Consider the following 25130-nt stretch of genomic DNA (forward strand, 5'->3'; position numbering starts at 1 on the left):
ATTCTAAATGTACAATAAAACTAGCTTCCTTACACAATGCTCTTGCACGTGTGGACATTATTATCAAATCAGTGCTATTGTTTATACATATTTACAGATCTGAACACAGCACTACCATAAAACACAATAAATTACTAAACATCCTAAAACTATCATAAATGTCCACACACTTACAATACATTTAACACATATATGATAATAGCCTCATAAACATAGTCAAACAACACTCTGTCCAGGAGAATCAGACATTGACTAAATCTCACACACATCATAACAAATACCTTATTTAACGTACACCTATTTATATAATCTTATTTATGAAAAGATAGATTTATATATGTTTACGTATTAAATTGGAAACATACCTTGACTTTACAAAATCTGTAAAATGTGCCCACTTGCTGTCGCCTGTCAGTGACTTGTCTGTGTAGTGACTGAGGTGCAAGTGAGGGTTAAAAAGCATGCAAAGCTGACCCTAAGGAAAACAATAGGGTCAACCACTCAACCAGAACATTTGCCCTGGCTGACACAAAGGAGCTGATAGGGTAGTGACTGACCCAAGCATAACTAAGTTAAAAGGTGTTGTATCAAATCTTCATTAAATTCACTAAAACCCATACTGCAAACTAATACTAAATACTAATAATAAATACTAATACTAAATACTAATATTAAATACTAATACTAAATACTAATATTAATGATAAATACTAATACTAAATACTAAATACTAACTACAGTATGCATTATTTACACTATATACTAATGCTGACACAAATAACTAATGCTAATATTAATACTAATACTAACTACACTATGTATTATATACACTATATACTACTGGTATATTACTGGTTAGTTGACAGTTAAACAAAACCTGTAACTGCCACATTGTAACCACCCGACCTGTCAGACACACTTGAGATTTCGTTTGATTTGTTATTCTCGTGTTTGTTCAGGTGAATACAAAACTTGGCTTGCATGCTTTTGTGGTGCCCTTATCGCGAACAACGTGTATCATCATTCTTTTATGGTAATTCATAAACACATTTTAATGATATTGTCAGAATCATACAATGGACACTTCTAAGGAGAGATTTCTTATTATTATGGAAACCATTTTGTCGCTTTTATCACGTTCACTAAATGGTGTCCTAGGCAAACAGGAACAGTTCGAGATTTATGCAAAACATACACATACACGTTTTGTCACATACCAGGAAGCTAATTCCTTAAAACAGAAGGGTTAAACATTTTCCTTATACTTTAGCTTGGTGCGTTCTTTCTCATTGATTCCTATGTGGCCATTAGTGCTGTGGGCTGCCTGTTGTGTCGCGTGTTCACTCAGCGTTATCATGTTCAGGATAGATTTGTGGTTTGCCCTCCTTCCCTTCCCTTCCCTTCCCTTCCCTGTTAACCCTTAACTCACAAAGAATAGCATGTTGGTTTGTTACCAATCCAGCGAAGCAAACAAAAGACGTTATGTGCGGGTCATAAACATGACTAGTTGTAAAATAATGCTGCCTTAAAATGTACTTGAGCTCTAAGTTAAATGGATTGTTTTCAAATTACACTGCGGTATGGTGATATTGAAACATAAACGTCGATTTTACGCCATGTCGAATAGTAACACCGGAATTCGCTTGAAAATCCATCAACAAAACCTAGCCCTCCCCAACACCCAATTCCACCATCACCCCCACACACCAAGCACGACCACAAATGAGCATGACTGACGTTGCCCATCCATCTATAGCTGGCCGTTATCGTGTGGCTTTGTTGTTGAATCATCATGTGTCCCCATCGTGTATAAAGTGATGTATCTTTAGATCAGCACATTATTCTTTCCATTATTTGATCCAAATAAGTAGTTAGTGGTAAGCTGTTTTTTTTATATTTTGCATTATCCGTTCAGTGATAAACATTTTAATCCTGATGTTTTGATTCGTTACTATCTTGTTATTTGGAACAATTATGTTTGTATGAATATGTACAATAACAGTATAGTTCATCCAAGCACATAAAAACTCTTCGTTGTGGTTCTGCAATCTTGAAAGACCTAGCTGTATTCTTTGCCTGTATTAATCTGTATAGTTGTTAAAGAATATGTTTATATTCTGGACCATGTGGTTTCTGAGTACATTTGTCTGAGTGCCTGACTGTATGTAACGAACGACGTTACTTGAAGCTCACTGCTGTGAACACTGCTCCAACTTACAAACAGTGCAGTAATTGAGGTATCTGACTGATGGATAAAGTAGATTCCTGTTACAGCAGAAACAGGGAACGGTCTTCGTGTACATGTTGTTGGAACAACATAATGTGTCTCGTACAGAAAACAACACCCGCACTTTCTGTTGTTGTTAGTTCCAACTCGGACGTGTCTAGCCTTGCTTCGGTCCCATATCGCTGACACGATTCCGATAAATATACTGTTTGTTTACTGTATAAGTCCAGGTATTGCCATCAAATTTTGAAAGCAGTATTCTTTTTTATATATGTAGATTAAGACGCGTCATCAATTATTTCATACACTTCAGACGATTTATGAACACTACAGTTAATATAAGAGGGACAAGTGAGTAAGAGGGATAAGTGAGTATGTGTTTTATCAATGCCTGCACGTTGAAAATTGGAGTCCGTTCATGTGTTAATAAAGTACACATGGTTATATTATCATTATTAAAGGGTCGTGTGTGGCTACATTGTCGGACGAACATTGCCGACTGACTACATATTTTATCAGTGATAGGTCGTACATCCTGACCCCACACCGTGATAAGAAACTAATTTACTTCCTTGTTCAACACAAGCTGGCTCGGGGTGATTCAAGTGATGTGAGGAGAACAGGTGAGCCTTTTCGTTACTATTATTTGTCAGCACCTTGCTTGAGTTTCACAAAGGTGGTACAAGTCTCTGACCTGATTCACCTTGAGCTTTCGTCTCACATTGAGCTGGCAGACTATGATATAACTGAGATACTGTTCAGGGAGGTGTTAAACCCCAAATCCATCATTAACACTGAGAACACAATATCTGTCATCATAATAATTTCTATTCCTTTCACAATATTCTGTACAAGTCGGTTTAAAGCAGCAATTTGGTTACTGATTTTCATGATAATGGATCATAATGTCATCATGACAATTACATGCACTGTCCTGTAACAGTAGAGATCTTGTTGAGGGGATGAAGTCCTGTGATAAGAATTTATGTGCAGTTACACAATTGACTTGTTGAGGGTTTAAAGACCCAGTAAACGTTCCTTGACGAAATGTAAATGTATTTTGAGAAGTCTATTTCAGTTTGACCCTCATTTGAGTACGCCCTATCACAGTATCTCAAAGTGCCAGTACCGCATTTGTGAGAAAACGGGTGCATGCTTATGTCCAAGAAGCAGTGACAACCAATAGCTGTGATATATGGGACCGTCATGGATCCATAAATGCAAAGACTACAATACAGTTCTCTGTGTTCGTGTTTAGAGCACGTTTAGAAAGTTGGGTTAGAGTAAGCGTGAATAATGTAAATGTAATTACTAAGATTCCGTATACAAGTATTTGAGGCATATTTCTCAAAAGTGTCACAGGTTTTTTTTCTGTGAAACAGAAAGGTCAAGGTATTCGAGGTATTTGATCGTGGTGATCTATCTACATGTAAGTAAATCTCGGGGAACGGGTATTGATTTCCTCTACGTTTAGTAATATTCAATGAATTTCACGGCGAAGGTAAACAGGTATGGGATTCACACCTTTTACTTATGTGAGTAACTGAAACTTGCCCTCCGGAGCGGACGCTTCATCTACTACAAAAACAAGTGTAAACATACTCAACAACGAAAGTTCCTGTGACACAACCTTCCTAGTGCTCAAATGGGATACAAAAATATATAAATTGTATCACAAACGCAAAACCTGAGCAGACAAGCATGATCTGATGGCAAAAAGTGTCTTTCACGCAGCAATCGTGCAATTGATGATATACACCAGGGTATGAAAGCATGCGTGTTGTAAAGATTCGGTATGAATGGTTTCTGCTTGTCTTAGCACCTGCAACCAGGAAAAAATAACAAATTTCAATCATTATTTGAAGTTTCGAGATGCCACGCCTTTCTGAAAATTACCGCTTGAGAGCCATTGGTATGCTCCAGTCAGGAACGTCGCATCCTGAAGTAGCCTGGCGAGTGAACGTGCACATAAACACCATTTGGACGTTTTGGCAGCGTTAGCAGCAAACAAACACTGTCAAAGACCGACCAAGGAGCGGCAGGGTCCTCCGTTACGAGCGTCCGTCAAGATCGTTGGATTCTCACCACCCATCTGCGAAACCGTTCTAGCCTACAACAATCACTGCGAGAACCATCCCTGGCCTTTGTCGAATATCGGCACAGACTGTACGTCGCCATCTTAGACGTTACGAGATTGTTGCGAGGAAACCAGCCAGACGTCCAGTTCTGACCAACAATCACCGCCGATTGGGTCTGCAGGGGTGTAGACAGCGAGTGCGTTTGACGGAAATTCAGTGCAGGCAGGTTCTGTTCACCGATGAGTCTCGTTTTGACCTCCATCACAGTGATGGCCGAATACGAGTATACCGACGTCGTGGCGAACGTTACGCTCAGAACTGTGTTCTGGAGGAAGACCGTTTCGGAGGAGGCAGTGTTATGGTGTTGGGATGAGTTTTCAGCGCGACAACGCCCGACCCAATGAAGCCCTGATTGTTTAACACGCACTTGAACAGAACAACGTGAATGTGATCCCATGGCCTGCTCGCTCTCCAGATCTTCTCCAATTGAACACGTGCGTGATGAAATGGAACGCCGTCTCCGACTTTTACCACGTGCTCCGACTACAGTACAGGGACTGAGAGACAGACTGGTGGAGATATGGGATGCCATCCTACAATTCTGTGATTTTCGTTATTTTGCAAATATTACGAATCAACATTGCTATGCATGGAATGCAGGCTAAAAGTCTTTTAACAGTTCTAAAATGCCAATATATAACTATCACATGAAACATATGAGATCTTACGAAAATAAAACTGACCCAATTCCTAGAACCAAACTAAACTGTAATAATACAAAGATTGTTGTTGTGTCCCGCATAAAGGTCTAGCTTGCTATCGGCGTGACCTAGCATTGTCCTTTCCTTCCTGGCCATGGTATAAAGCTCAAACCCGCTGTCACGCATTTGCATCACGAATAAGCTGTCATTCAGAAATACATATAGAACGTTAAAAGTCATGTTTATACGAAATGCTATTACACATGAATGATTGATATAAAGACGCCAAGACTGTTGATTGTTGAGATTGCATATCGATGTTACAACTGAAGTATAACATGGAATTGTGAAGGTGTATTTTTTAAGAGAACTCTTCAATAGGGAACTCTTTCTTTTAATAATTTGACAAAACATTATTATATCCGAATACTTGCTAATTCCGCAAATGCACCAATTAGGACGTATTCTCTCACAAAATGTCTTTACATAGAGTTAAATTGTAAAAAAATATCTGTTTGTTGGCATAATAATGCACAACCAATATCTGGAGTGACTTGGGCCTAGACTGATGAGTTCATGTTTATTCATAACACCGGTAATACCATAAGAATGTATGTCGACAATCACAATTACCTTTTCAGGTAAGAAGAAGGTCACATAAACATCTGAAACCTTCAGAATTGTACACCGAAACAGAACAGAAGAGTAGAATCATTTAAAAATGTGGGGAATTGATTTGAGCTCAAAGGGGAGTGATCAGAACCTGGAGTGATTGTTTTGGGCCTAGTAGAGAGGAGTGACCTTAGCCTAGGCTAAAAACACTCTCAAGTGATCTCAGACAGGGTTCAAATCACTCTAGAGTGATTTTTTAAGGGAATGATTAGAGCCTGCTAAACCGAAGTGCAGCTGGAACATTTTGCATACCGGAGCGGTAACGATAAGAAAGAAAGCTTTTTTAGAAATATTTACATTTTCGTGGGCATGCTCCACACTGTCTCTTCCTTTCTTTCAGCTCGTTAGATACATTTAAACATAAAACAACACCCATTGTACCAAAATGGAGGTCGTTTAGTAATCTGTATATAGTGTTTACTTTCATTCTTTATTGTTACCGTTGTAATATATGTTTCAATTTTCTCATTTGTGTTTTCATTTAGATAATTCGGTATTTTTCAGCACCTGACCTGTGCAAGATGTGTTTTGTTGTCTGTCTTCTCATGATCATGCACGCAATGTCGGTCATAGCTGCGCAAGGTACGATATAGTGAATGAATTGTGTTTAAGACATGGCACATTGTGATCAAATGAATGTTTTCGGTATATTTCATGTTACAATATATTTAACAGTCCTTATCTCAATGCACTAATGGTACTTTGGTAATGCTCATGACCAACGTGGCTACCGATCTAGACGTGAGTGATTTGCTCTCACAATCCCACCAAGTTGTGAATGGGAAAACTGACGATATTATGTCGTGTATCATAATGTGTCAAACTATCAGAAAATCTCCAAGCGTCACTGCTGTAATGGGGCAAACTATAGTACATTTTGTAACTTATCTGGTTCAATTATTTCTCAATTTACCTCATAATTCATTCCTGAAAAAAACACATGTTCATTTCAAATCTGCACAAGACGATTAAGAAAACAAATGAGAAATAAGCTATTGAGAGAAATCTACATTGATGTTCAATATTTCCATTTTAGACTGTGTAGATGGATATTACGGAGGAAACTGTTCACAGCAGTGTGGTTCTTGCAAAGATGGTACTCATTGCAACAAAAGTAATGGTGAATGTCCACAGGGATGTAAGACCAACTTCCAAACACCATATTGCAAAGGTAAGTGTAGTGAATGAATTGTGTTTAACACATGGCACATTGTAATCAAATGAATGTTTTCGGTATGTTTCATGTTACAATATATTTTACAGATCTTTGCTAAATGCACTAATGGCAATTTGTAATTGTTCATGGCCAACGTGGCTACCGATCTAGACGTGAGTGATTTGCTCTCACAATCCCAGCAAGCTGTGAATGGGAAAACTGACGATATTATGTCGTGTATCATAATGTGTCAAACTATCAGAAAATCTCCAAGCGCCACTGATGTAATAGACAAACCATAGCACCTGTTGTAACTTATCTGGTTCAATTATTTCTAAATTTACCTTTTCATACATTCTTGAAAAAAGACGTACATTTCAAATCTGCACAAGACGATTAAGAAAACAAATGAGAAATAAGTTATTGAAAAATAGGTTTTTTGATGTTCAATGTTTCCATTTTAGACTGTGAAGATGGATATTACGGAGGAAACTGTTTACAGCAGTGTGGTTCTTGTAAAGATGGTACTCATTGCAACAAAAGTAATGGTGAATGTCCACAGGGATGTAAGACCAACTTCCAAACACCATATTGCAAAGGTAAATGTAGTGAATGAATTGTGTTTAACACATGGCACATTGTGATCAAATGAATGTTTTCGGTATATTTCATGTTACAATATATTTAACAGTCCTTATCTCAATGCACTAATGGTACTTTGGTAATGCTCATGACCAACGTGGCTACCGATCTAGACGTGAGTGATTTGCTCTCACAATCCCACCAAGTTGTGAATGGGAAAACTGACGATATTATGTCGTGTATCATAATGTGTCAAACTATCAGAAAATCTCCAAGCGTCACTGCTGTAATGGGGCAAACTATAGTACATTTTGTAACTTATCTGGTTCAATTATTTCTCAATTTACCTCATAATTCATTCCTGAAAAAAACACATGTTCATTTCAAATCTGCACAAGACGATTAAGAAAACAAATGAGAAATAAGCTATTGAGAGAAATCTACATTGATGTTCAATATTTCCATTTTAGACTGTGTAGATGGATATTACGGAGGAAACTGTTCACAGCAGTGTGGTTCTTGCAAAGATGGTACTCATTGCAACAAAAGTAATGGTGAATGTCCACAGGGATGTAAGACCAACTTCCAAACACCATATTGCAAAGGTAAGTGTAGTGAATGAATTGTGTTTAACACATGGCACATTGTAATCAAATGAATGTTTTCGGTATGTTTCATGTTACAATATATTTTACAGATCTTTGCTAAATGCACTAATGGCAATTTGTAATTGTTCATGGCCAACGTGGCTACCGATCTAGACGTGAGTGATTTGCTCTCACAATCCCAGCAAGCTGTGAATGGGAAAACTGACGATATTATGTCGTGTATCATAATGTGTCAAACTATCAGAAAATCTCCAAGCGCCACTGATGTAATAGACAAACCATAGCACCTGTTGTAACTTATCTGGTTCAATTATTTCTAAATTTACCTTTTCATACATTCTTGAAAAAAGACGTACATTTCAAATCTGCACAAGACGATTAAGAAAACAAATGAGAAATAAGTTATTGAAAAATAGGTTTTTTGATGTTCAATGTTTCCATTTTAGACTGTGAAGATGGATATTACGGAGGAAACTGTTTACAGCAGTGTGGTTCTTGTAAAGATGGTACTCGTTGCAACAAAAGTAATGGTGAATGTCCACAGGGATGTAAGACCAACTTCCAAACACCATATTGCAAAGGTAAATGTAGTGAATGAATTGTGTTTAACACATGGCACATTGTGATCAGATGAATGTTTTCGGTGTATTTCATGTTACAATATATTTTACAGTCCTTATCTCAATGCACTAATGGTACTTTGGTAATGCTCATGACCAACGTGGCTACCGATCTAGACGTGAGTGATTTGCTCTCATAATCCCACCAAGTTGTGAATGGGAAAACTGATGATATTATGTCGTGTATCATAATGTGTCAAACTATCAGAAAATCTCCAAGCGTCACGCTGTAATGGGGCAAACTATAGTACATTTTGTAACTTATCTGGTTCAATTATTTCTCAATTTACCTCATAATTCATTCCTGAAAAAAAACCATGTTCATTTCAAATCTGCACAAGACGATTAAGAAAACAAATGAGAAATAAGCTATTGAGAGAAATCTACATTGATGTTCAATATTTCCATTTTAGACTGTGAAGATGGATATTACGGAGGAAACTGTTTACAGCAGTGTGGTTCTTGCAAAGATGGTACTTATTGCAACAAAAGTAATGGTGAATGTCCACAGGGATGTAAGACCAACTTCCAAACACCATATTGCAAAGGTAAATGTAGTGAATGAATTGTGTTTAACACATGGCACATTGTAATCAAATGAATGTTTTCGGTATGTTTCATGTTACAATATATTTTACAGATCTTTGCTAAATGCACTAATGACAATTTGTAATTGTTCATGGCCAACGTGGCTACCGATCTAAACGTGAGTGATTTGCTCTCACAATCCCAGCAAGCTGTGAATGGGAAAACTGACGATATTATGTCGTGTATCATAATGTGTCAAACTATCAGAAAATCTCCAAGCGCCACTGATGTAATAGACAAACCATAGCACCTGTTGTAACTTATCTGGTTCAATTATTTCTAAATTTACCTTTTCATACATTCTTGAAAAAAGACGTACATTTCAAATCTGCACAAGACGATTAAGAAAACAAATGAGAAATAAGTTATTGAAAAATAGGTTTTTTGATGTTCAATATTTCCATTTTAGACTGTGAAGATGGATATTACGGAGGAAACTGTTCACAGCTGTGTGGTTCTTGTAAAGATGGTACTCGTTGCAACAAAAGTAATGGTGAATGTCCACAGGGATGTAAGACCAACTTCGAAGCACCACATTGCAAAGGTAAATGTAGTGAATGAACTGTGTTTAACACATGGCACATTGTGATCAAATGAATGTTTTCGGTATGTTTCATGTTACAATATATTTTACAGATCTTTGCTAAATGCACTAATGGCAATTTGTAATTGTTCATGGCCAACGTGGCTACCGATCTAGACGTGAGTGATTTGCTCTCACAATCCCAGCAAGCTGTGAATGGGAAAACTGACAATATTATGTCGTGTATCATAATGTGTCAAACTATCAGAAAATCTCCAAGCGTCACTGCTGTAATGGGGCAAACTATAGTACATTTTGTAACTTATCTGGTTCAATTATTTCTAAATTTACCTCATAATTCATTCCTGAAAAAAAACCATGTTCATTTCAAATCTGCACAAGACGATTAAGAAAACAAATGAGAAATAAGCTATTGAGAGAAATCTACATTGATGTTCAATATTTCCATTTTAGACTGTGTAGATGGATATTACGGAGGAAACTGTTCACAGCAGTGTGGTTCTTGTAAAGATGGTACTCATTGCAACAAAAGTAATGGTGAATGTCCACAGGGATGTAAGACCAACTTCCAAACACCATATTGCAAAGGTAAGTATAGTGAATGAATTGTGTAAGGATAAGAAATTTATGGATGAACAACTTCTTTATTACAATTAAGAGCGACGTTTCGGTGTAGGTTCTAACACCGTTATCAAGCAAGTGATTATACAGAGTGACTGACTGACTGACTGATATAGAAGATTTAATGTGCGCTTTCCGACTGCAGCGTTTTTCGCACACGGGCCTGGCCAGACCATTTAGTGTATTCCGAGAAGGGTGAAAGTGGTGTGTGCAACACAAGAGGGGGCTTTTAGGGGTTGCTTATATCGATTTTTGGACGTTTTAAAATTTGGAATAAATGCCGAGGTGGGTGGAGGAGGGAACTAAGGGAGCCGGGTGAGGTGGGTGTTTGTATGTTTATTGGATTTTGGATTGGTAGATTAATTAGTTTTTAGATGCGCTTAATTAGGCCTGTTTTGATTAGGAATACGCCTAGGGCCTTGAAGTTTTCTAGTTTATTTTGGGGGTTTAGTATTTCATCTAGAGTAGGAACCTTATTTAGATTGAGGTTGGTTTGTAGTGTGGTTCTGTGTGTTTGGTAGTGGGTGCAGTGGATGAGTGCGTGTTCTGTGGTTTCGGGTTGTTTGCAGTGGGGGCAGTTGCCTGTGGTGTGTCTTTTAAGTTGTTTTAGGTGGTTATTTAGGTTCGTGTGTCCTGTTTGGAGTTTTGTAATTAATCTGTCAATTTTTTTAGAGGGGTGTAGGATTTTAGGTTTGGCTAGTGGTTTTCTGAGCACTTTTTGGATTTGGCTATTTGAGTTTTGATATTGATTATGCCATTTTTTGGTTATTTTTTGTTTGTTTACACTTTTAATTTCTGATTTTGAGATGGGTAGGTTTAGGCTTATTTCTGGTATTTTGAGAGATAATTTAGCTGCTTTATCGGCGCTTTCGTTGCTGTAAATTCCTACGTGGGCGGGGATCCACAAGAAGGTTATTTGTTTGCCTGCTTTTGTTAGGTCGTATATTGGTGTATTGCTTGTTTAGCTGTCCTGTTTTTATATCCTGTTCTAGTCGGGCAAGGTTATCGAGAGTTGATCGGCCAGGAGTGAAGCCGCTTTGGTCGGGGTTTATGATGTTGTTTTGGTCTAGGTAGTGCTGTAGCCTATTTTTCGTCCTAAGTTCCATTATTTTGCAGAGATTTGAGGTTAGGGATATGGGCCTATAGGAGTTTGCCTGATCTGCTGGTTTATTTGGTTTAGGTATTGGGATTACTAGAGCTTCCTTCCATGAGGATGGGACCTGTCCGTTTAGGTAAACTAGGTTGTATAGTTTAAGTAAAGTTTGGAGTAGTTTGGTAGGTAAGTGTTTGATTATTTGGTAAGAGGTGAGGTCTAGGCCAGGTGCTGTTCCTTTTTTTCTATTGTTTAGTACGTGATTTAGTTCTTCTATGGTGTAAGGTTGATTTATTTCTAGGTTGTCTTGTCTGATTTCTTTGGAGAATTTTATTTCTTTATTTAGTTTATCTTGGAATTTCTTACTGAAGTTACTGTTGCTACTAACTTTAGAGAAGTGTTTGGCTAGGTTGTTGGCCTTTTGGGTGGGGTTAGTTGAGTTGTTTATATTGGGGCTTTTTTTGTGCCGTTTGATGCCTCGGATGGCGTGAATTTTGCGCCACACCTTCCTAGCGTCGGTGTGGTGGTTTAGCTCCTCACAGAATTTTTTCCAGTTTTTGGTTTTAGCAGTTTTAACTAGGTTTTGGACTTGGTGGTTTAGTTCATGAGCTGTTTTTAGATGAGAGGGGTCTCGTTTAGCTCTGTTGAAAGCTGAGTTGCGTTTTAGTCTAGTTAGCTCTATTTCCTCATTCCACCAAGGGACAGTGGGTTTTCCTGGGTTGGATGATTTGAAGGGGATTGCGGATTTGGCTGCGTTGATTATGAAGTTAGTTAGGTTTTGACAGAATGTTTCGGGGTCTGTTGTTTCTAAATCGTTTAGATTAGCTTCGTTGCATAATTCTTGGAATTGGTCCCAGTTGGCGTTTTTGTACTGAAATTTAGGTTCCTGTTTAGGGGTTTGATTTGGTATTTTTATATTTCCTAGGGTTATATTTATGGGAAAGTGGTCGCTGCCTAGAGGTACTGAGTAGACGTCCCACATCAGACTTTGTGCTAAGTCTGGCGTACATATTGTTAAGTCGATAGCCGACATGGTGTGGTGGATTTTGTCGTATCTAGTTGGTTGGTTATTGTTTAATAATATTAGGTCATTTTTTTCGATCCACTCTGATATTAGTTGTCCATGGTTGTCTAGTTTATCTGCAATGCCCCAGGTAGGATGATGGGCATTGAAGTCTACTAGGAAGATGGTTGATTTATTTCCTAATTGGTAAAGGATATCTAGGTCTGTATCTTTAATTGGTTTTAGTGTTGAGTGATAAATGTTAATGATTTTTTTTTTTTGGTTATTGATGGTGACTTGGATTCCATTAGCTTCTAGATTAGGAGTGTTTACTTTAACTTCCTCGTAGTTTATATCCTCTCTAACGTAGATGATTAGACCTCCTCCTGTTCTGCCTGGGATGGTTTTGGACCTGTCGGTTCTCACTGCGTTATAATTTGGTAGGTTGAATTTAGTTTTATGTGAGTATTTGGTTTCTTGAATACAAGTTACATGGGGACCTTTATCTATTTTGAATTTAGCTTTAAGTTCAGAACCATGGCCGGCGAGGCCATTGGCATTCCATTGAAAAATGTTTAGGCCTTCCATTGGGAAACTGGGTGGATTTATGTTTGGTTTAGGCTTGGTTTAGGTATTTACTTTAGTAGGTTATTAAGGTTGCTGCTGAAACGGTCGAAAGAGGTGGTGACGAGTTTTAGTTTATGTGCTACACCAAAGAAGGCTTTGGAGCTGGCTTCTGGATTAGACTGCTTTAACATGTAAGCTAGAAGGAGGACTAAGTTGTTTAGTTTTTTGCTTGCTACGTTTTGGGTGAGTTTTTTTCTATAGCTTTTGGTTTTTGGGGCTGACAAGGTAAGATCGTTTATTTCCTCTGAGGATGTGTACTCGTCCTCTTCGGTTAAGTTATCTTTAGTTTGGTCACTCTGTTCGGTGGTGGGTTGCATGCTGGGTTTGGGTGCGAGAGTCTGAGTGGTTTCTGTAGTTTCCCTGTTGACTGGGTGTTCGGGGGGTGCCTGTAGGTTTTGGAGTGTTGTTGCCCTTGTGGCTGTGATGGCTTGTGTTGGTGCTGGTTGTGTGGTGGTCGTTGTGCGTTGGGTTTTGCTTGCGGGTGTAGATGTGGTAATTGTAGGGTGAGAGGCGGGGAGGGTGAGAGTGTGAGTTTGTGGGATGTGTAGGGTGTTTGTTTCATTTGCGATGTATGCGTCTCGCTGATTTTGGTCCCATACGGAGACTGGGTATACTGTTTTGCGTGCGTGAGTGTTGTTGTTTGGGGGGGGTGTTGGTAGTAGTGGTTTGTATGCTTGCGGTGTGGGTTTTTTGGTTTGGATTTTGGCCGTGTTTATGTCTATATGTTTGTTGGCCTGTTGGGTGAGTGATAGTCTGTGGGGGCATTGGTTCGAGAGTGATGAGTGTTTTATGGATTTGCAGTGGATGCACCAGGGTGTGCATATCCCTGGGCAGTCCGTTTGGGCACAGTTTTTGCATTTAGTTTTTTTGAAAGTACATTTGTAAGCGGTGTGATTATATTGGAGGCAATTTGAACATTGCTTTACTTGCTTGATGTATGGTTTGACCTCTAAGTTATGGTTAGCGCCGAAAATGATATGTTTGGGGGCTTCAGGGTGTTTAGCTGTTTTTTTTAAGTTTATTATTACAATAGGTGTGGGGGTGGTTTTCCCGTTTCTGTTTGATTTAATCCTGCGGAGGCTAGTTATTTGTGGTTGGGTTTGGATAGTGTTAGCTTCTTTGGCGTATATGTCGAGGTCCTCGTCGGTTTCCCTTGGGTGCACTCGAATAACTCCCCTAGTGTATATTTGCCAGTTAGGTTTAGAGCTATTTACGGTGAATTGGAATATTTGTTTAATTTTAGTTGCGGCTATGTAGGATTCCTGATTTGGGAAGATTATCTGATATCCTTTGAAGCTACGTTTGATGTTTAGGTAATTGATTTTTTGTTGCCTTAGCCACATGCCTATTTTATTTATGGTTAGTGTTGGAGCTAGTTGTACTGAGGGGGTGGCCGAAAAAAAGTAGAGGGCCCATGTGGTGATGAGGGCTGCGGGTGAGAGGGTGTGTGAGGTAGGTGATGCCGATGCGTCTAGTTTGCGTTTTTTTGAGTTGCATGCTTGGGGAGGTGGGGTGCTGGGTTGAGTTTCCATGTAGGAGGCTTGAGGGTCTTGATCGCCGTAGCCTGTTGGAATGAGTGAGGGTGTTTCCCTGTCGGAGGTGTTGTGCGCCTCCGCAGGTGTAGGGGAAGTAATGCCAGAGATTTCGCTTATCTCGATTTGTCTTTGGTCTGCCATGCTGGGATTGGGTGTATAGGATGAGTGTGTGTTGTTGTGGTGTTTGAGGTGAGGGGTTGTGGGTGGAGTGTTTGGAAGGGGTGAGTAGTGTTTGCGGTGTTTTGGTTGTTTTGGGTTTGTGAGTTGTTTACAGCTTTAAGAGATTAATTAGAGGGCTTGTGTTTTAATTTCAAGTGTTTGAGTTTGTTTAGGTGGGCTTTTTTAATGTAGTTTTAGGTTTGGGCTTGGGTGTGAGCGTTGATTAGGAGGTGTAGGTTGTTGTGAATGGATGGGTGAGTGGTTATATAATTACCTTTGGGTTGTTGTGAATGGATGGGTGAGTGGTTATATAATTACCTTTGAAGTTCTCCCTGGGCTTGCTATCAGCGGTGCTGTGCGTGGGCTTGAGGAGGCTACAGAGTGCAGTAAGCAAGTATATATACACGTAGGAGGCAATGTTTATACAGTAGGGTAGATATTGTTATACTGGGGTAGAGAAGCCTGTTGTGTACACACAAGGGCAGTGATGATAACCATCGGTGAAGTCAGTGCCATGAAACAAAGGATGAAGCCAGTAATGTAAACAACGGGATTATGGCTGATTGGGGTCTTTGGGGTCTTTGATGAGTTGATGGAACGCCAGGGGTATGTAATAGCCTTGGTCACGGTTGATTGAGGGCTGAAGTCTTTTGATGTTGATGGCTTCTTGTAGTTTCCTGATCTTGAAGTCTTTGAGGTTGGTGCACACACTACCTAACACATCGAACCGCATTACAAACCACCCTCAATCTAAACAAGGCTCTAACTCTAGAAGCAATACTAAACCCACAAAATAAACTAGAAAACTTCAAGGCCTTAGGCGTATTCTTAATAAAAACGGAACTAATAAAACGCATCTAAAAACACAATAACTCACCAAATCAAAATCACATAAACAAACAAACATCCACCATACCCAGCTCCCTTAGTTCTCCTCCCCAATCCCATCGGCATCTATTCCAAATCTCAAAATTCCCAAATTCTATATAAGCAACCCCTAAAACCCCCCTCTTGGGTTGCACAGACCACCTTCGCCCCTTTCGGAAACACATTAAATGGCCTGGCCGGCCCGTGTGCGAAATACGCATCAGTCGGAAAGCGCACGTTAAATCTCCAAAGTAAGTAAGTAAGTAGGCGAGGGTTGTAACTCTCTCCCACTGGATGCTGTGGCTCGGGTTGTCACGGATGTGGTCTGATAGAGCTGATTTAGAGTATACTTGCTTACTGCACTCTGTATAATCACTTGCTTGATAACGGTGTTAGAACCTACACCGAATCGTCGCTCTTAATTGTAATAAAGAAGTTGTTCATCCATAAATGTCTTATCCTTACGTAGTACTCCAACTTCTAAATGCCTATCAAACAACTGAATGAATTGTGTTTAACACATGGCACATTGTAATCAAATGAATGTTTTCGGTTTATTTCATGTTACAATATATTTTACAGATCTTTGCTAAATGCACTAATGGCAATTTGTAATTGTTCATGGCCAACGTGGCTACCGATCTAGACGTGAGTGATTTGCTCTCACAATCCCAGCAAGCTGTGAATGGGAAAACTGACGATATTATGTCGTGTATCATAATGTGTCAAACTATCAGAAAATCTCCAAGAGCCACTGCTGTAATAGACAAACCATAGCACCTTAGTACCTTATTGGTTCAATTATTTCTAAATTTACCTTTTCATACATTCTTGAAAAAAGACGTACATTTCAAATCTGTACAAGACGATTAAGAAAACAAATGAGAAATAAGCTATTGACAAAAGGTACATTGATGTTCAATATTTCCATTTTAGGCTGTGAAGACGGATATTACGGAGGAAACTGTTTACAGCAGTGTGGTTCTTGCAAAGATGGTACTTATTGCAACAAAAGTAATGGTGAATGTCCACAGGGATGTAAGACCAACTTCAAAGCACCACATTGCAAAGGTAAGTGTAGTGAATGTATTGTGTTTAACACATGGCACATTGTGATCAAATGAATGTTTTCGGTATATTTCATGTTACAATATATTTTACAGATATTTTCTAAAATTTGGTATTTTTCATGACTAACGTAGATATCGAGGTACACGTGAGATATTTACTCTCACAATCCAACCAAGTTTTGAATGGTTATACTCACGATATGATGTCGTGTATCATAATGTGTCAAACCATCAGAAAATCACCAAGCACCACTTCTGTTATGAAGCTAATAGTACATTTTTTAACTTATCTGGTTCAATTGTTTCTAAATTTACGTTTTGATACATTTCGGTAAAAACATACATTTACATTTCAAATCTGCACAAGACAATGAAGAAAACAAATGCGAAAAGGCTATTGAGAGAAACCTGTATTGATGTTCAAAATTTCCATTTTAGACTGTAAAGATGGATATTACGGAGGAAACTGTTTACATCAGTGTGGTTCTTGCAAAGATGGTACTTATTGCAACAAAAGTAATGGTGAATGTCCACAGGGATGTAAGACCAACTTCAAAACACCATTTTGCAAAGGTAAGTGTTGTGAATGAATTGTGTTTAACACATTGCTTGGTTTTCATGAGTGTGGAAAAATAAGGTACTGCCAAAATTTGGTGAAAAGAAAAAAACCACAAACATCTGAGGGCATGGCACCAAAACACACCAACATGACATGTAGGGCTATAAAAACGTTGGGTTTTCATTTGGATGGCATCACAACCTTGAACAGTGAACGGCAATAACACGCCACGACTGACAGAAGCCCAACGCAACAACGCCATCCGCCGACTGCATACACATACAGGCGAATCATCTTCGGCCGAAGTCAGGTTATCCCACGTAGGACCAAGCACCATTACAAGACACTGCGGAGCCATTATCAGACACCCGAGACAACACGTGGCCTTCCCAGATCACTACCAGAGCACCGGACAGATTCATACGACCACGTCACTTCCGTGATGGAACCACAACGGCCACCTCTGCAAAATGTGGAGGATATCAGCTCAGACAGTGAGAAACCGCTTCCGCGCTGAAGGTATTCGCGCAAGACGTTCCGTTTGAGGTGTCATTTTGACGGACCTGCATCGTCGGCTGTGTCAAAGTCACAGAGTATGGGAGACGTCATGTTTACAGGCGTCGCGGGGAATGTTATGCCCGAAACTGCATTCAGGAAGCTGACAGATTTGGCGGTGGTTGAGTGATGATGTGGACAGCCATCTCCTACACATATATAACACAATTGGTGCAACTTCAAGGTAATTTAGCATCACAACGTTACACGGATGCACAAATGAGATGAATCGGCCACACGTCCTTCCAATGATGCAGCAAGGGAAAGTGATTTTCCAACAAGACAACGCCCGCCCTCACACTGACAACAGCCATTTTGAGTAATCACAACACAGACGTCCTTCACCTTGAAAATCTACTGTTCCATGTGTTCCATATGGAACCTGAGTCAATGAGAATGATGTGTGCCAATTTTGAACAATCGATTACCATCTGTTCATAATTAATGTGATATACATAAAATATACATCTAAAATCACTTTTACGTTGTTGTTTTTTGTTTTTTTTGCAGAGTATCAATTTCCTACTTTTAAAAGGCTTTTCTCAATGTATTGAATATAGCTTTATAGACAAGGGGTTTGTTTGTTCTCTATCAGATAAATATGCATATACATGTATGTGCTATGAATGGTCATATTTCGTTAGAGGCATTTAAAACTACTTGCAGAAGCAGAAACACCACCTTCACTTTCATTTCCGTCAAATATTTCAACATCAGAAATATCGTGTACTTCAAGTCTGAAACATTACTTCCAGACATTGATCTTAATCGAAACAATTCGAAAGATCCAGCAGTGACCCAAGTCTCACGATTGTAAAGACATAACTAGCAAATAGTGAATGCCTGGCAATAACCTCGACATTGACCTTTATGGATGTAGTAAGGTTTGTAAGGTTACATGCAAAAAAAAATAACCAGGCCCCAGCAATCGGTAAAGATAAAACCTTTATCAAAATCGGAAAGCTAACATTGACCTTGACCTTATAACGTTTTAAACCAGAGCACCATCCCGGACAAGGTATTTACTAAATGTATTGATAATGCCTGAAAACATTTTAGAAAGTGTAATGGAAACTTTTTTATGAGATTTGTTAGATATAACGACCTTGACCTTTGACTTCCTCATGACATAGACCAAATAAATTAGCAAGAGTCCATGGAAGAATAATCTCTAATTCTAATAATCTCTGTGTAATAAAAGTTCAACAATTTTCAACAGATTTCTGTACTATTGACATCACTTATGGTCTCAAACAAAACATGACATATATCCTGCGTATCCGATTGCGCTAACTTCAATAAGGAAATTATACATCACATCAGAGTCATGGCATTCCCTCTGCATAATAAAAAAGAGTGCACTTCCAGTTTAATGACTTCATTTCCAGTCCAGGAAACCACATGTCATATGTTGTACGTATTTAAACAAAGGGTATCATGCATCTAGTTACCCTTTACTAAAGTAATGTACATTTTCTTGTAAATGACATCACCTCCACTTTTGAAACATCGTATGTGATGCAGCTTCACTTTAAAAAGATACACTGCAATGTCTGTAGCTACCGTTATAGAAAGTCAACTCACCTTTAAACAGAATGTATCATTGCTGTAGCTTTCCCTACAAGGACATTATATGCACCTTCCATTTGGAAGAGGCATGCCACATGAACTTCGGCTTTAGAAAAGAAAGGCCTATGGCAGCTCTCAAAACTTTTTATGCCATAAAAGGAAGTGAATCGATAAAGAAAGATTAGGTATTTTTAATGTGAATGTTGATCTTCTAGATCCACATAGTCAGCTTATGTTGTGTACTCCTCAGTGAGCCTACAATGACATTAGAGAGCATACCGACCCATTAAAATAAGTTGTAGCTCTATGAACATGCTAGTTTGTGTTGTCATTATTAATACTCTAGGACCGCCTCCGTGGTCTAGTGGTAGAGCGTCCGCCCGGAGAGCGGAAGGTCCGGGGTTCGATCCCCGGCCGCGTCATACCAAAAGACGTTTAAAGATGGTACTTGGTGTTACCCTGTCTGGCGCTCGGCATTAAGGGCCTAAAACAAGGACTGGTCGGCTCGGAGTCAGTATACTGTGTCTGAGTGGGGTATTCATGTTAAACTGCGGCATGGTATCTCAGTGGGCTAGCACTATAAATCGGCATCAGTCCGGACTAGTACAAGCAGCCACACAAACACACACACGTACATGGACGTCGCTTTATAAGTGCAATAATCTTGGACGCGTCGTTAAACCCAATTTCACCTCACCTCACCTATTATTACTTTAGAGCAGGGACCTTATATCACAATTTCACTCATGAGTCACATATCTAAAAGGCGTCTATGAAAACGTTACGGTAATCGCTTTAGGAGGAGCCTTTTGATCTTGGTGGACTATTGGTTAAAGGAAGAAATTTAATATTAATGAATAATGTGAATTTAGATCCTGCGACATACTAGGATGAGATTTTGCTGATGGCCGTGTTACCGTTTTTTTGCAATCGAACGGCCCTGGCCCTGGCACGATCACGCCAGAAAACAAGTCGACAGAGTTGCACAGCAGTATCTGACTCAGAACAATGTTTATGTGTTACCCTGGACTGTAAGCGTGAGACAAAGTGAGCCGAATCTGGAGAGGCCTTCTGTAGAATATTTGTAGCACCAATGTGAAATTTGATCAAGAAGTGGGTATCCCCACGGGCATCGTTCTCCACTTTGCTGATCGTTTGTATAATTACATGTGATTACTTGATAAGGCTTTTTTCGTCTTTTTCAGTTTGCAAGGATGGCGTGTTTGGCACTGACTGTAGCAAACACTGTAAATGCAGAAATAGAACTGAAACATGTGACAAGGTGACAGGTAACTGTAGAAGTGGATGTCCTGCTGGGATACGCGGATCTGGATGCCAGGAGGGTAGGATATGATTAAGTGATTCTTGTTACAAAATGTAGTTATGGCACTGGTGATGTTTTTATCAAATACATTTCTACAATATATCATTTGAAGTCTTGTAGTGGTTAAAGGCCACTATATTCACAAAAAGCAAGTTATAAGTAATGCGTATGAAACCAACTGGCTTTTCAGGAGTGGATAAATTGATGCGAAACATGGACTTGGGAACCAGAAGCGGATGTAAACAATGAATAAAACATCATAAAATTAAATTAATTGCATGCTGCTATTAGTAGGACAAAAATTGCAGCGAAATTTAACATACGTTTGTACTTTGGTTTTCAGTTTGCAAAATGATTATCCTGCATTACCTTTTCATTCACAACATACTTCTCTGAAACCCCTCGCCTTTGGAGCTTAAGCTTTGTTTGAATGATCCTACCAGCTACCAGAATAGTATAATATGCTGAAAAGCAGTCTCTAAATGTGAGGAAGCTCAGGCGTTTTACAAGTTTTGGCAACTTTGCAGACATAAATTGCGAAACGATTTTTCGAGAGCACTAGCCAAATGAGATCAGTTTTCATATCTATGCTTGTAGACCTTTTGGGCTTGGAACCTTTTCCACAAATTAAAACAGTTGGATACGAAATATGTCCCAATTGTTCCCTTGTTTCGTTATGTCGCGGTGTGTACATTTGACAGGACTTAACGTAAAGTTATAACAGGACAGACCGACTGACACGTTCTGCCCATAATAGTGAGAAACGACAAGGTTGATACATCTCCATTTATCCTGTCTGCTATTGTAAGAGTTTGGGACATATGCACGGTGATTGTGCGGCTCTCGTATCTACACACGTAAACTAATCACATATTAATCGACTTACAATATTAGATAATAGTCTCTTCGCCAAATGCTCATGGATTCAAATAACGTGTTGTGTTGCTCACAGAATGTTATGTAGCTGGAAACATTTGCCGCTTTCATTTGAAATACACTCAACAATGACATGTGGCATGGTTCATAAAGAATCATATACCTTGACTTTCAATCTCAACCATGACATATGTCTAGTAAATGGAATAAAGCAGGTGACTTATTATTTTATTGAAAAAATGAGCCAACCCCATGGCAGTCATATACGTTTATAGGGATGGCTTAAGTGTATTCTGTAGGTACTACATTGTGACTACTTTCGTGAACATGATTTTGTTACAAACATATTTGATTACAGAATGTGCGGACTACACATACGGCTTCAACTGTTCCGGTGTCTGCAGCTGTCTGAACCAGTGTGAGGTGTGTGAGAAGATGACGGGGGAATGTCAAACTGGATATCACACTACAACAGCGGAGAAGAGTCAGTTCATTTGGATGCTTATAAAGCGAATTGAATCATGATTAATGTAACAGACATCTGAAATTATAAGAAACAAACACAATTTGGTAAACACATACGCCTTTCTTCACAATAAAGTCTTTATTTTGTGTTCACGAATATCTGCTTGAAATATAAGCGAAACAATCAGCAGATGATTTAAAAAGTCAATTCAAGAGCATATGCAGAATCCATTGAACGTAAAAGGCAAATTAGTGGTAAAAAATTATATGAATGGATGACTGAAAATCAGTGAAGACACCCAGTGTTCAGGAAACTGGTACGCTCCACGAGTAGTACCGATCACTCACACAATTTGCATAGAAAGTGTTTGTTTGTTGCCTGACGCCGCACGGCAGTACGTACACGTGTCAAACATGTTATTGAGGACAAGCAACAAAAGCAAATACATAGATTAAGATCACATCGATATGATAATACTGAAGAAACCAGTTCAAACGTAGATTTAGCGTTGTATCGTTCACATATGTTGCCATGCTTGGTTTATATATTATTTTATCCAAATAGGCACAGCGATTCCTTTGAAGAACGAAAATATTGGACACAAGACAGGTATTGACATTTCAACTCATATGATCAATACATATATTATGCTATATATAAGATGGTGTCATGACGACTAGCCAGCAGCATTGAGGAAAAACATTTCCTCGATAAATCGAGGTTCCCCCATAAATATAGGAGACATGTTAAGCATATGCATATACTCTTTTCACTGATATTTACCCTGTTTCAGATGTTCGTTTCATCGTAGTGTGTTGTCTGATGGTGGTGCTTGGCGTTTACTCAGCTGCAGCCACGACTCTCGTTTTCAGGTAAGATTTTACTTCCTGGTGTACTAGTATATCAAGTTCTGATTGTAATGTTGCCAAGATACCAAAGATAAGTTACACCTTAAATGGTGACACTTTAATTGTGCTTATCGTATTATACTGGACCTATCAATTATAGTTTACTAATACTTATTCAATTGTCATCTATACACATTCGTTTATCAGTCTGTTACTCATTTTTAAATATGAGCTTTCTGTATTGAAAATTCATTGTAAAGTTCTGGGCATATACTCACTTTTATTTCCTGAGTGTTTGTTTTGCAATTCTACCATCTGAAAAAACCCGTGTCTATTCTTTTCATGCTTTCAGTACCGAATCAGTTCCAAAATCAACAATAGCAATTACTCACATAAAAATTGAATTGTTCGTGTTTTACATTTTTTCAGACTTAAACGAAAAAATGCCAAAACCCAAGCTGAACTAGAGAAGCAGTATATGTCACTGGAGACTCGGGGGGGATCCTCCGTCTATGACGTCATTGACGGAACTCATACATACATCAATGACGTACAACCTGAGAACAGTGTTTATGAAAACACGACCAGGCGTGTCATGAAACGCGATGAACATTCATTATAGCATGCCTGATGCCTTCACGAGAACAGTCAACATGATGGAGACACACGTGACAGATGTCATGTCCAAGTCCATATTGAAATCAAAGATGATCTTGAAGAAGACCCATGTCATGTGTGGTCCTGAAGATGAATTGTCTCAAAATGAAAGACAATAATACTTAAGGCATGCACTTATATTCGACTATTAGGATAAACAGTGAGTGAGTGAGAATGGTTTTACATCGCTTTTAGCAATATTCCAGCAATATCACGGCGGGGGGCACCAGAAACGGGCTTCACACAGTGTACCCATGTGGGGAATCGAACACGGACCTTCGGCGTGACGTATGAACGCTTTACCCACTAGGCTACCCCACCACCCCCTGACACACAGAGGGAATTCAAGTTTGACCAACTCCTCTTGAGTCCCATACCCCCGAATTTTCAACATGAAAAGGTACACAAGGTACCGCCGATCTCACATTTCACGCCTTGGCGATTCATTACATCACATCAATATTTTCTTGAACAGACCGACTCCACTTGACACGGAGAATTAGCATTGTGACCGTTGGGAGGGGTTCAGTGATCAGGGGTATGTCGGTGTATGTCGCGTGTCAAGTCGAGTGGTGTGTTTGGTGTGTGCTTCAAGATTGATCAAAGGCGGTGCATTTTGGATAAAAAAAATTAAATGTACGTTCCCCCGTCTTTCAAATTCAAATACAGTTTTTCTCGGGTCATAATGTTAGATATGTGCAATGTATCGAGTAATCTTACAAAAGTTTGAATGAACGCAACAGCAGTTTATGTGAGGACAGTCAGCAGAAGAATAACTAAGTCTAATCATGTTAAAGTGTTACGTATATATTGTTCTATTCATTCTTGTAGTCATCCTTCTAAAACTGATTACATCTGTATCTTTAAGTAAGTTTTCTCTGAAATGTCTTGATAATGATGACAGCAATTTCCAGTAATAAAAACGTGTATTATGTTTACTTGTTACTTTGTTTTTGCATAATGTATCATAAACAATGCATCAACTATCAGGGACTGTTTTTGCCGTGAAAGGATTCAATACAAATGTGATTGCGTGACAATGAGATATATGATACTGGATTCAGTTATTATTCAACGATAATTATTTTTGCCAACAATACCTACCTCAACGACACCAGACGCATATTTCTAACGAAATGTATAATATAATCTCCATGAAAGATCTCTAGATAATCGTTATGGAGCTCTCCAGTGTTTGGCAGCAACGAATCACGCTGCGTGGGAGCGATGACACACAATCAGCCAGGTCACACATTGTAACCACCCGACAATCATCAGCCAAGCATGGGAACAAGTGCCTTTTTCTCCTCATGGGCTGGATAATTCATGTTGTAGCGACGTTAATACAGCGCTTTCCGATTTAGATACTATGCCACAATTGACCATGAATACCCCACTTATGCACCTGGACGAAAGGGTATTTTTTTACAATTTGTTTATTTTCCTGGAGCAATTACATGGTTGTGCATGACAATATATTCACAGAAACAAAGCATGCAAGCTTGAACGAAACTTGTTAATGTAA

General features: G+C 39.0%; 1 protein-coding gene across 1 annotated transcript; it reads left to right on the top strand.

The window, feature by feature from the left end:
- Positions 1 to 2790: 2790 nt before the first annotated feature.
- On the top strand, positions 2791 to 24543 carry LOC124131169 (multiple epidermal growth factor-like domains protein 10). The gene is made up of 16 exons (XM_048395169.1): positions 2791 to 2850; positions 6183 to 6260; positions 6715 to 6849; positions 7299 to 7433; positions 7887 to 8021; positions 8471 to 8605; positions 9058 to 9192; positions 9642 to 9776; positions 10230 to 10364; positions 16618 to 16752; positions 17190 to 17324; positions 20640 to 20777; positions 21993 to 22118; positions 22665 to 22709; positions 22894 to 22972; positions 23378 to 24543. Exons 2-16 carry the CDS (start codon positions 6200 to 6202, stop codon positions 23568 to 23570), a joined length of 1857 nt encoding a protein of 618 aa, XP_048251126.1. The 5' UTR covers positions 2791 to 2850; positions 6183 to 6199; the 3' UTR covers positions 23571 to 24543.
- The last annotated feature ends 587 nt before the right edge of the window (positions 24544 to 25130 follow it).

The sequence above is a fragment of the Haliotis rufescens genome, unplaced genomic scaffold (genome assembly GCF_023055435.1).
Source record: "Haliotis rufescens isolate VD_foot unplaced genomic scaffold, xgHalRufe1.0.p SCAF_14, whole genome shotgun sequence".
NCBI lineage: Eukaryota > Metazoa > Mollusca > Gastropoda > Lepetellida > Haliotidae > Haliotis > Haliotis rufescens.